General features: G+C 39.1%; 1 protein-coding gene across 2 annotated transcripts; it reads right to left on the bottom strand.

The window, feature by feature from the left end:
• Positions 1–8785: 8785 nt before the first annotated feature.
• Positions 8786–12533, bottom strand: LOC127664846 (cathepsin M-like). 2 transcript variants are annotated; one of them, XM_052157061.1, is made up of 7 exons: positions 12390–12533; positions 12003–12125; positions 11764–11910; positions 11129–11353; positions 10603–10765; positions 9918–10035; positions 8786–8885 (listed from the first exon to the last, which is right to left on the bottom strand). In XM_052157061.1, exons 1-7 carry the CDS (start codon positions 12531–12533, stop codon positions 8786–8788), a joined length of 1020 nt encoding a protein of 339 aa, XP_052013021.1. The 2 variants fall into 2 exon arrangements, with proteins under 2 accessions (XP_052013021.1, XP_052013022.1); XM_052157062.1 differs by having other exon boundaries at positions 12003–12118; positions 12404–12533.
• Between the last annotated feature and the right edge of the window lie 298 nt (positions 12534–12831).

Here is a 12831-nt window from a genome sequence, read left to right as displayed (position 1 = left end):
ATTCTGCACTGAAACCATCTGGTCCTGTGCTTTTTTTGGTTGGAAGACTTTCTATGACTCCTTCTATTTCTTTAGGCTTTATGGGACTGTTTAGATGGTCTAGTTGGTCCTGATTTAATTTTGGTATTTGGTATCTGTCAAGGAAATTGTCCATTTCCTCCAGATTCTCCAGTTGTGTTGAGTACAGGCTCTTGTAGTAGGATCTGATGATTTTTTGGATTTCCTCAGTTTCCGTTGTTATATCTCCCTTTTCATTTCTAAGTTTGTTAATTTGGATACTTTCTCTGTGCCCTTTGGTCAGTCTGGCTAAGGGTTTATCTATCTTGTTGATTTTCTCAAAGAACCAGCTCCTGGTTTTGTTGATTTTTTGTATGGTTCTCTTTGTTTCTACTTGATTGATTTCGGCCCTGAGTTTGATGATTTCCTGCCTTCTACTCCTCCTGGGTGAAATAGTTTCTTTTTGTTCAAGGGCTTTCAGGTGTGTCATTAAGCTGGTAATGTATGCTCTCTCCGTTTTCTTTTTGGAGGCACTCAGGGCTTCGAGGTTTCCTCTTAGCACTGCTTTCATTGTGTCCCATAGATTTGGGTATGTTGTGTTTTCATTTTCATTGTGTTCTAAAAAGTCTTTAATTTCTTTCTTTATTTCTTCCTTGACCAAGGTATCATTGAGTAGAGTATTGTTCAATTTCCACGTGTATTTGGGTTTTCTGTTGTTTCTGTTGCTATTGAAGACCGCTTTTACTCCATAGTGATCAGATAGGAGGCATGGGATTAGTTCAATCTTCCTATATGTGTTGAGGTCTGTCTTGTGACCAATTATATGGTCGATTTTGGAGAAGGTGCCATGAGGTGCTGAAAAAAAGGTATATTCTTTTGTTTTAGGATAGAATGTTCTATATATATCTGTTAAATCTAATTGGTCCGAAGCTTCAATTAGTTTCATTGTGTCCCTGTTTAGTTTCTGTTTTCCTGATCTGTCCATTGAGGAAAGTGCAGTGTTGAAGTCACCCACAATTATTGTGTTAGGTGCAATGTGTGCTTTGAGTTTTAATAAAGTTTCTTTTATGAAAGAGGGTGCCCTTGCATTTGGAGCATAGATGTTCAGGATTGAGAGTTCTTCTTGTTGTATTTTTCCTTTGACCAGCAAGAAGTGTCCCTCAGAGTCTCTTTTGATGACTTTGGGTTGAAAGTCAATTTTATCTGATATTAAAATGGCTACTCCAGCTTGTTTCCTGAGACCATTTGCTTGTAAAATTGTCTTCCAGCCTTTTACTCTAAGGTAGTGTTTGTCTTTGACCCTGAGGTGTGTTTCCTGTAAGCAGCAAAATGTAGGGTCCTATTTACGTATCCAGTCAGTTAGTCTGTGTCTTTTTATTGGGGCATTAAGTCCATTGATGTTAAGAGATATTAAGGAATAGTGATTGTTACTTCCTATCATTTTTGACGTTATTTTTTAAATTTGATTGCTTAACTTCTTTTGGGTTTGATGAAAGGTTACTATCTTGCTTTTTCCAGGGTGAAGTTTCCCTCCTTGTATTGGTGTTGTCCTCCTATTATCCTTTTTAGGGCTGGGTTTGTGGATAGATATTGGGTAAACTTGGTTTTGTCATGAAATATCTTAGTTTCTCCATCTATGGTGATTGAGAGTTTTGCTGGATATAGTAGTTTTGGTTGGCATTTGTGTTCTCTTAGAGTCTGCATGAGATCTGCCCAGGACCTCTAGCCTTCATAGTCTCAGGTGAAAAGTCTGCTGTGATTCTGATAGGTCTTCCTTTATATGTTACTTGGCCTTTTTCTCTTACTGCCTTTAATATTCTTTCTTTGTTTAGAACATTTGGTGTTTTGATTATTATGTGACGGGAAGTATTTCTGTTCTGGTCCAGTCTGTTTGGAGTTCTGTAGGCTTCTTATATATTCATGGGCATCTCTCTCTTTAGGTTAGGGAAGTTTTCTTCCATAATTTTATTGAAGATATTTGCTGGCCCTTTAAGTTGTAAATCTTCACTCTCATCTATGCCTATAATCCTTAGGTTTGGTCTTCTCATTGTGTCCTGGATTTCCTGGATATTTTGGGTTACAAGCTTTTTGCATTTTGCATTTTCTTTAACTGTTGAGTCCATGGTTTCTATGGAATCTTCAGCATCTGAGATTCTTCTATTTCTTGTATTCTGTTGTTGATATTTGCATCTCTGTCCCCTGATTTCTTCCCAAGGCTTTCTATCTCCAAAGTTGTCTCCCTTTGAGTTTTCTTAGTTGTTTCTACTTCTGATTTTAGATCCTGGATGGTTTTGCTTAGCTCCTTCACTTGCTTGTTTGTGCTTTCCTGTAATTCTTTAAGGGATTTTTGTGTTTCCTCTTTCATGACCTCAGCCTGTTGACCAAAGTTCTCCTGTATTTCTTTAAGTGATTTTTGTGTTTCCTCCTTGTTGGCTTTTATATTCTCTTGGATTTCTTTTAATGATTTTTGTGTTTCCCTAGCAAGGGCTTCTAACTTTTGATCCATTTTCTCCTGAATTTCTTTAAGTATGTCCTTCATGTGTTCCTGTACCAGCATCATGACCAGTGATTTTAAATCCAAATCTTGTTTTACTGGTGTGATGGGGTATCCAGGACATGCTGGTAGAGGAGAATTGGGTTCAGATGTTGCCATATTGCCTTGATTTCTGTTAGTGACGTTCCTGTGTTTGCCTTTTGCCATCTAGTTCTCACTGGTGTTACTTGGTCTTGTCAGTGCTGGACTCACCAGTGCACGCTGCCCCTTCCCGGTTGGCCTCTGGTGCACAGCTTACACCCTGCACTGCCTGTAGACAGGGTGCTGCTGTCCAGGCTGTTCAGATCCCAAAGCAGGCACCTGAAGGCTCCCGCTGGGGCCCACAGGATTTACCGGAGCACACCGACTTCTCCCAGCTGGCCGCCCGGAAGCCCCCACTAGCCTCTTGAGGGACCTGGAGATGTGGTGCAGCCGCCCAGGCTGATCTGAAGCGGAGAGAGTTGAGCTGAGGGCTTCTGCCTGAGGCCTTGCCCCAGATTGTGTCTGTGGACCAGATGGAGCCCGTGTGCACCCCCAGGGAGCGCTGACGGTGTATGCTGCTGTGACCTTCCCTGTGTTCCGCTCACTCCGCTGGGCAGTAGATTCCCCAACCGGGCTGGCGCACACAAGGTTAGCCTGGTCGCCCAGGCCCTGAGTCCAGGCAAAAGACTTGGAGGCCAAGGTCCGAGCAAGGTTCCCCTAGGGCTATGACTGTTAATTGGGTCCGCCAGGTGACCCGGATGGCCGGTGTGTGTGCCCGCGCTCTCCGAAAGCACCGGGAGAGTCTGCTGTGCTAACAACCTCCTGGGCGGGTTGACACACAGATGGCCTACCAAGCCGCCCAGTTCTTGGGGTCAGTCCTGTGCCTTTTGGGGCCTAGACCCCCGTTTTGTTAGCCTCAGGCTATGCTTGTTAGCCGTCTCTGCCCTCCCGAGCACTCTGGGTCCTGTAGGCAAAATGGCGGCGCACGCAGGCCCGGGCAAAAAAAACTCCTGGCTGGGTTGGCACCCCGATGGCCACCCGAGCAGCCCAGGGCCTGGGTGCAGGCCAACGCCCGTCGGGCTTAGACCCCCGCGATGTTGGCCTCGGGTTATGTTTGTGTACCTCAGTCTGTCCGATCTCTGGAGTCCAAAATCAAGATGGAGGTGAGTCTCTCCTGACTGGCGGGAGGCCGAGTTCTGAAGTATTTTGTAATTTTTAAAATATTCTTACTGATAAAATAATTTCTCTCCTGAAACACTGATAATCATTTTTAAATGAACTGATGGTTAGACAATGTACACACATACACATATAATGCATTTAAATACTTTCTCACTATTTCAAGTGGTATCACATAAGGGCTTTTGAATATGATTCATTTGTAATAGTTTATGCTCTTTTACTATACTTAATTCCCAAAGAATATTTTGAATGCTTTCAAAAAATTTAGTATTCAATATTAGATATAGGATCCTCAGTTATGGATAGTATTAAATATTCAATAGTGATATTTTTAGGGTATGAAATGATAGGAATATAAAAGTTGAACAATTATTTGTGTATTATTTGTTTCTCAAAACAGTCAATATTATTAATATGTGAGATGTATACAATGCATTCAAATAATAAAAATTTAAGAAAAAATATTATAATAAAAGAAAGACAACCCAAAGGCAAATGTGTGAATCTCACTGAGAAGAGGAAATTGATTAGACATAAGGAATGGATGGAGGGAGGAGACTTGATGAAAAAAGGTGTGGGGATTAGAAAAGGAGGTATGATGAGTGGAGAGAGTGGAGGGAAAGAGTACAGAGAGACAATTGGATTGGGTACAAGATAACTCTGGGACAAGCTATAAGGCTAGGAAAATGGAAACTCCTAGAAATCTATGAGACTGGCCCCATCTATGACTCCTAGCAATGAGAGATATGGAGCCAGAAACAGCTATCTACTGTAACCAGACAAGTCTTCGACTGGAGGGATTGGTACAGCAACTCAGCCACAATTTACTTAAATCCACAATTTGAACTGACTTCAAGATGTTCAGGGGAAAAGATAGAGCACATTTGGAGAGAATGACCAGCAAATGACAGGCCCAGCTTTAGACTCATGCCATGAGAGGTACCCTGTCAATATTAATGACATTCTGATCTACTTGGAAACAGGACCCATGCAAAGCTGTCATCAGACAGGTGTTAGCCAGCAACTGATGGAAAATGAAGCAGAGACCCACAGTTAAACATTCAGTGAAGTTCAAAGAATCGTGGGGAAGAGGAAGAGAAACAACTGAAAAAAACAGACGGGTCAAGGACACTCCAAGAAAACATACAAAGTCAACTAACCTAGGCCAACAGGGCCTCATGAACACTGAAGTGTCAAACAGGGAGCAGGCATGGGATGGATCTAGGCCCTTTGCACATACATAACAGATTTGTAGCTGGGCCTTCATGTGTGACTCCTAAAGCAGGAGCAGGCACTGTCTCTGACTACATTAGCTGCCTTTGAATACCTTTCTCCTAACTGGGCTGTCTTCTGTAACCTTGATAGAAGATGTCACATCTAGTCTTACTGCAAGATGATATGCCAAGTCTGAATGATATCCATGGGAGTCTTCACCTTTTCTGAGAAAAAAGGAGAAAGAGTGAGGTGGAGGAATGGAGAAACTGGAATGTGAGGATAGTGGGAAAGCTGTGACTGTTGTCTAAAGTATATAAGTAACATCATTAAGAATGGGAAGTACCAGGACAGAGAAAAAGGAGGGAGGTGATTGGAGAATGGGTGGAGAGAAGAGGGCTTATGGGACATATGGGGAGGGGGGAACCAGGAAAGGGGAAAGCATTTGGAATGTAAACAAAGAATTTAGAAAATAAAATAAAATAAATAAAAAGAATAAATAGATAAGCATTATTGGACTAAAAAAAAAGAATAACAAAATCAAAATATATTGAAGAAGATATCAGAAGATGAAAAACTCCTCCATGCTTATAGATCAATAAAATTAACATAGTAGAAATGGCTACCTTACTTACTAGAGCTTTAGTGTACTCCTCATCAAAATTCCACACATTTCTTCACAGACACTGAAAGGACAATTTTCCTGTCCCTAGAAACAGTGGTACGAGTTACTCCCAGTGTTGGGGCAGATGTTGTAGCCTCCTAGCCTATGATTCTGAGCCTGTGAGAGCACCTTGGAGTCTGGCTTCCTCTGGGTGCTGTGGGACCAGATGCAGAGCCGCACCCAAGGTCTGCTCAGGGCACAGACTCAGACCAGATGCAACCCGTGCCACTGACCAAGAAGTGGAAGCTGAAGAGGAGCCTGATATACTCTCCCCTGAGAGGCTCTGCCAGAGCAAGACAAACACAGAGGCAGATGCTCACAGATAACCATTGAACTGAGCATGGTGTCCCCAATGGAGGAATTAAAGATAGGATTGAAGGAGCTGAAGGGTTTTTGCAACACCATAAAAAGAACAATATGGAACCAACTCACACAGAGCTCACAGGGACTAAACCACCCACCAAAGAAAACACACAGAGGGACCCACGGATCCATCTGCATGTTTAGCAGAGGAAGACCTTGTCAGGCATCAATGAGAGGAGAGGACCTTGGTCCTGTGAAGGCTCAATGCTCCAATATAGAGGAATACCAAGGCAGGGAGGCAGGAGTGGGTAGATGGATAAGTGGGGGAACACCCACATAGAAGCAGGGTGAGGGTGTGAATAGGGGGTATAGGGTAACTGGGACAGAGGATAATATTTAAAATGTAAATAATGAAAATATTCCAATAAAAACTAAAGAGCAATTATCAAGTTCATATGGAAAAACAAAAATCAGGATAGCGAGAAGAGTACTTAATGAGTTGCTATAAGTCTCACATTTCCTTATTTCAAATTATACTACATAACTGTAGTAATACAAATGAATGGCACTGGCATATAGACAGATATAATGATTGTAGAATCAAATTGAAGATCTAGATATAAGTACCCATACATGTGGACAAGCAGTTTTTAATAAAGAAGCCAGAAATACATACTGGCAAAAAAGAGGACATCTACAACAAATGGTCCTGGTCAAACTTGATGGGTGAATGAAGGAGATTACAAGTAGATCTATTTCTACAGCCCTGCATAAAATTCAAGTCTAACAATACCAATGACCTCAACATGAAATAGAAAACAATGACCTGATAGACAAGAATGTTGGGAATGACCTTGAACTTAATGGCACTGAAAAATACTTTCTAAAGAGAATACCAATGCTACAGGCACTTAGATTAATGCTAAATAAATGGGACGTCCTCAAATTTAAAATATTCTGTAAGGCCAATGATACCATCATTCAGACACAGCAGCAACCTAAACCATGGTGATAGAAGCCATCTAGGGAATGCTAGGCAAGCAAGTACCTTTTCTGAAGATGGCCCACCATTTTGCATGCCAATAATGGGTGATCTCTAAGATGCAGTATCCTCAGAGACTTATCCCAGGGTTGCTTCCTGCTACTGATATGTCTTTCTTATCACTATTACATAGCTTAATTATTTCTGGGCATCAGCCCACAGTATTGGGCAAATTCTTTGCATATTGACATGAAGATGTACTCTCATGCAGTAATGCTGTATAGAGGAATCGATGATTTCATTATTTCTAATAACAATTTTACAGAACTCTTAAACAAGTAATTTTAAGCCCTCTATAGAATGAAAGATGCAAATAGACTTTTGTAAACCTTCATGTGTCACAGGCTAATTGCACTAGAAAAAGATATCACCCTTGGAAAAAAATTCACAATCAAGTGAATCATTCCTTCTAGGTTAGGTATGAGACCATGATCTGGTAACTAATGATAATTTACTGAAAATGGACAATTCATAGCAGGTACAAGAACTGACAATAAAATTTTGACTAGTTTATCTATACATAATTCAAAATAATAAGACATAAGGCAGATAGATGACTTGTCTCTTGACAAAACAATGCTAAATTTTGATATAAAAATATTTCTTTAAGATTATAGTGAGGGTCTTGAGAGATGGATGAGCAGTTAAAACCACTAATGCTCTTCCAGAGGTCCTGAATTCCGTTCCCAGCAACCACATGTTGGCTAAGAACAATGCATAATGTTATCTAATGCCCTCTTCTGGTGTTTTTGAAGACAGCTAGAGTGGACATATATACAAACAAACAAACATACATACATACATACATACATACATACATGCATACATACATAAACAAACTAATTCATGATGAACTGACAGATCAAGAAAACAGATAGTGAACATTTAGTCACATAATAGTTTAAGGAAAAGACATGTAAACAATTCTGTTGTAATTCCTTAAACTTTATCAATCTATATTACCTTAAACTTACGATGAAGTTATAAATAAAAAGTATTTAGAAAATCAGGTAATCAATTGTCCTGCTGTAAGAGTTTTACCTAATAGTTATATGAAGTAATTTTTTAGAGAAAGTATAAAAAGTGAAAACCGCAATAGAGGGTTCTTGCAGCTTTTCTTCCTCTATGCCATCCAGAGTGTGTTTGTTTTTTCTGTGTACCTTACTTTCTTTCTTTTACTTTCTCTCTGGATCACAAAGACTAAACAACTCTTAGTCTTTCTTCAGTTTAGTGAGGGGCCCATAATTCAAGAGAAAAGAGCAACTAAATGATTCTTCTATATTCCCTACTGCTATAAGCAGGAGCTAACTGCCAGAAGCCAGTAACATTTGACCCTAGAATAGCAAAGAGTTAAAGAGAGTTAATCACCAAAAGTTATCAGTTTTTGTCCCTGTTTACCAATACCACCATTCCCTGCCTTTTCCTGAAACACAAACTGGATGCCAAGCTGGATCCCACCAGAATAAGAAAAGATTTTTACCAACTCCATGTCTGATAGAGTACTAATACCCAAATTACATAAAGAACTCAAGAAATTAAATACCAAAAATCATCCAAGTTAAAAATGGGGTACAGATCTAAACAGAGAACTCTCAATAGAGCAAATGCAATTGGCTGACCAACATTTAAAGAAATCTTTATTTTTAAAGCCTTAATTTGTTACAGGAAAAATAAAAATAACATTGTTATAGAAAACAAATAAAAATCAGTGTATGGCATCAGTTACAGAAATGGTCACAAAATTCACATCACAACTGGCTTTTCAATGACTACAGTGTCTTATATACACAGAAGTGTCCAGTGGAAGTGGAAGTGCCTCTTCCCTACGTGATGTCTTCTGTCCATTCTTTCAGTGTCAGAACCAAGCAGTTCACACTCTGGGGTAAAGTGCAAATGTAGCAATTCCACAGTGATTTTCCTGGTCTTTGGCAAGCTTCATATATCCTCTATTGCCCCATTGTATACCAATGCTGAAAGAAATCATATTTCCTATTTAGTGAAAATTACACCACAGGGAATTATTATAAACTCCTCCTTTGAGCATTGAGCCAGAAGTCAATGTAATAGAAAGCATGAGAAAAGGCAGAGGGTGAACTCCTTGGAACCAACAATTTTCACACATGAGTATGAAAATCGCAGCAAGTAAATTATAAGATGAATCTCCACTAATGGGTGGTTCAGAAATAATGATTGTGTCATATTGTAGAAAATCAATGGCACAAGCATGCTATTAGCACCCAAGAAAAACAGTGCATGACAATTGTGACTTTGCAGTAGGAGTTGTTTGATCTCATTGTGAAGATACCAAGGAGGTTCATGCAATGCCAAACAAAAGGAAAGACTACAATTCAAATGTAGAATCCCATTGAAAGACTATATATGGGGTTGAAAATACCTCAATGCCTAAGAATTTAAGGACAAGGTGCTCCTACCCAGCAACAATGCCATTCATAGCACACCTCCTCTTACTGGAATATCTGGTAATATGATATAACATTTTTAGGTCTCCTCAGACATTTGCCTACATAAAATATTCACTCATACAAACTTATATGCAAATAAAAGCAATAAAATGTAAATGCTAAATAGCTTTACTATCATGTCTGAATTTCCAGAGGCAGAACCTAACTGGCATACAAAGGGTAGATACATTAACCCAGGGAGTAAACCCTACGTTCATCAGGATGCCCTGGCTCTATTGATAAGTGTAGGAGAACTGAAGAAGACAACTGATGTGAATTTATGGTGTGAATATAAACAAGCACACAGACAAGTGTCCATAAACATGTATGTAAACACACACATAGAGTCACAAAACCACACAGTCACATGGGTCCATATGCACACACATCATTCATATACATAAGAGAAAATAAAGTAAAAGAATATATTTTTATTTAACTTAAGTAGAACAATATTTTCCAGGACTTCCACAAACTGTCACTAAAACCAAAAAATAACTTTTTCAATCTCCATATATAAATATCTTTGACAGCTTATACCTGTTCTTGACCAGCCAGTACTTCCTGCCATCTGATTCTTGTCCTAAAAATCCATAGCCAACCAGTAACATAGCATGATTGAGAGTAGTGTTTTTGCAGTTTGGCTCATAATATATACCTGAAATATAAAATGCATAAAGCAGTGAGAGGCCCAGGAGCCTGATAAGGACAATGGTCACCAACAATTATTGATCTGCTTTCTGATTCCACTGAAGAGACAGAAGCTCCAGTAACCATAGAATGGGACAGTGACAGGAATCCTGATATAGGTCCTCATTAGAATCCATAGAAATCCAAGTCATCATGAACATGCATTCACATTTTGTGCTTCCACTGATAGAACCCATTTGCAAGCAAGCAATCCTGACCATAAGTTACTTAATTCAAGACCCTCATTAAGTTATTCTAGAGATGCTGTTTCACAAAGTCTATGTTCTTAAAGACATACTACATATAGAAAAATGTGAAATTAAGCTAAACAGTAAATTTTATGAACTATGCATTGCTCACATGCAAGGGGGTTCATATCAAGCACAAATGACAAGATTATTGAATCGATAACTATAAAATATGCAAACCCTCATGAATACTTCATGCTTTATATTTTGAAAAGTGATCTGTTGAACAGAAATGCCATGGAACATCACAATTTTTTCAAGTAATATCTAAAGGGGCATATGCTTACCTCTTTTATAGAACAGGAAATATTCATGCCATTCATCGACTGCAACAGAAATGGGCCCAATAGTTGCCACAGCATATATTAGGGCATCTTCACTCGCTGGGAGAAGCTCAAAATCTGTGATACTAGCAGTAGAATTTTCTGGATTGTACCTGCATGATCCTTCCTTGAAAATGTAAATGATTAAAATACAGGGTTACTTCTCTCTGGGCCCTGTGGAACAGGAGTCAGAACCACACTCTGGTCTTTGTAGTTGAGTCTCCCCACATTTGGGCTTTTATAAATTATTCCAGGAAATAAAACGCTACCAAGAGATTGCAGACTGAATATCATGTTATCAATAACACACGTTTTAATCTCAATTTCAATAAGAAATTTTCATAGTAAAGAAATGTATATTTCATATAAAGGTTTTACAAGATCCCCATGTTTGTAGAAGTAGCATCAGCCAAATAAAAATCATACCAATAGGCAAACCTGAAAAGACAGTACTGCAATAACAGCCCTGACATGACAAAAATCCACTTACCTTTCCTTCATATGGATAGGTTGCCTCAGACTCTAGACCTCCATTTTCCTTCACATACTTCAATGCACTGTATGTAGAGCCTACATAACAGCCTTCATTGCCTTGAGGTCTAGAGCAGTCCACTAGGTTCTGTACACTCAGAGTGATCAGTTGGCCTGTTTTCTGGAAAATTTGTCCTTCTATGACACCAGTCACAGAAATAGCCCAACAAGAGTTACATATTCCCTACGCAGAGAATAAGAGAAAATCATTCACAAACAAATAGCAACTTCAAAGCAGAAAGCTGAATACTGTGTCATAAAATGAACCACTGGGAGCTGATAGATGCCTGTTAAGAGAAGGTTAGTCTTCCTTGGAGACTTGATTGCTGGTGGTTTGCCTAGGATAAAGAGTGTTCATCAACATATGTGCACATAAGGGCAGGTAATAAATTTTAATGAAAGATGGCATGAAGTCTAACGACATTATGAGGTGCAATACTAAGGTGATGGTGGGTGGAAACTATTAATATGCCTTGTATAAAAGAACAAGAAAAATAAAATATTCATAAAAGTGAACTCACTCAATCCATATAGACATGCCCCTTCCCAATTTCCTCAATAGCTGAGGAAGATGGGCATGTGACATAGTAATACCTGTCTCTGCACAGGGGTAACATAGCCTCTCTTTTTCCAGTTTATAAATTTGGGCAGATTAGCTGCCTGACGCTTCTGGACACTTTTTCCTTTCTTGACAGCTGGGATTTGGATGTCAATCATCATTTTCCTGAATTCTTCACTTGTCTTTAAGGAAAAAATACATAAATCACCAAAATGCAAAAGATCAATGAATTGAAAATAAAAACACATTGTGATGCTGCATATGTCACAGTTACCATGTCACCAAAGGCATTCATTTCCATGGTGAAGCCATGCTTCCTCAGGCCATTCTCCCCATTGTGCAGTTTGATCTTCTTCATATTTTCTTTCCATACTGCTCTCTTCTTTCCTTCTTCCTCCTGGAAATAGAAATAATGGATGACTTTGTTTAACCACTGAAGAACCTGACCAAGTAGTTGCTGTAATAAGTGAAGACAAACCAGAGAGAGGGTGAGAGATCTCAAGACACTGAAACAAAATATTTTCCACATATCTAGGAACAGAGAACATGACCACCCTATGCTCACCTGAGTTTATGTAATTCTTCAGAAAATGGCAGTTTCTATAGACTCTTTTAATCCCATACCCACCTGCCATCTCAGCTCACTTGGTTCCCTTTGGACAGTTCCAAAATTACCAATCAGACTATATGTTTTTCCATATTTGATTTTCCACATCTGCCATTCACCATCCAAAACAGGATCAGGTTCAGGTGATGATGAGGCCATTCCCAAGCACAGGATGACCAGGAAGACAGCAGGAATCATATCTCAAGAATGTAGAGAAGGAAGAGAAATGAAAGCATGATTACACCAACACTTCTAAAATGCCTTCTTACTTCATCTTGAGGAAAAAAATCCATAGTAGATAAGATTATTTGAACCACTCTTGCAAATATATTTCCAGAAATTTTGGAAATGGCTAAATATATATTTGGATTAAAGGCTCAATGAATGACATTTAGTTTGTGCATAAAAAAGCACAGCACCTGGAATAAGTAAAGAAAGGAGAAACTTCCAACTAGATAAAGACATGAGAGATAAATATATAAATAAATAGATGATA

Source organism: Apodemus sylvaticus, chromosome 14 (genome assembly GCF_947179515.1).
Source record: "Apodemus sylvaticus chromosome 14, mApoSyl1.1, whole genome shotgun sequence".
NCBI lineage: Eukaryota > Metazoa > Chordata > Mammalia > Rodentia > Muridae > Apodemus > Apodemus sylvaticus.
Note: the sequence above shows the minus strand (reverse complement) of the source record. Positions and strands in the feature narration are given on the sequence as shown.

Coding starts and splice junctions, on each gene's coding strand:
- LOC127664846 (XM_052157061.1), bottom strand. CDS start 12,533: ATGATTCCTGCTGTCTTCCTGGTCATCCTGTGCTTGGGAATGGCCTCA. Junction 11,911..12,002: donor TGAATGCCTTTGGTGACATG/GTAACTGTGACA, acceptor TTTTCCTTAAAG/ACAAGTGAAGAATTCAGGAA. Junction 10,766..11,128: donor CCTATCCATATGAAGGAAAG/GTAAGTGGATTT, acceptor TACATTTTCAAG/GAAGGATCATGCAGGTACAA.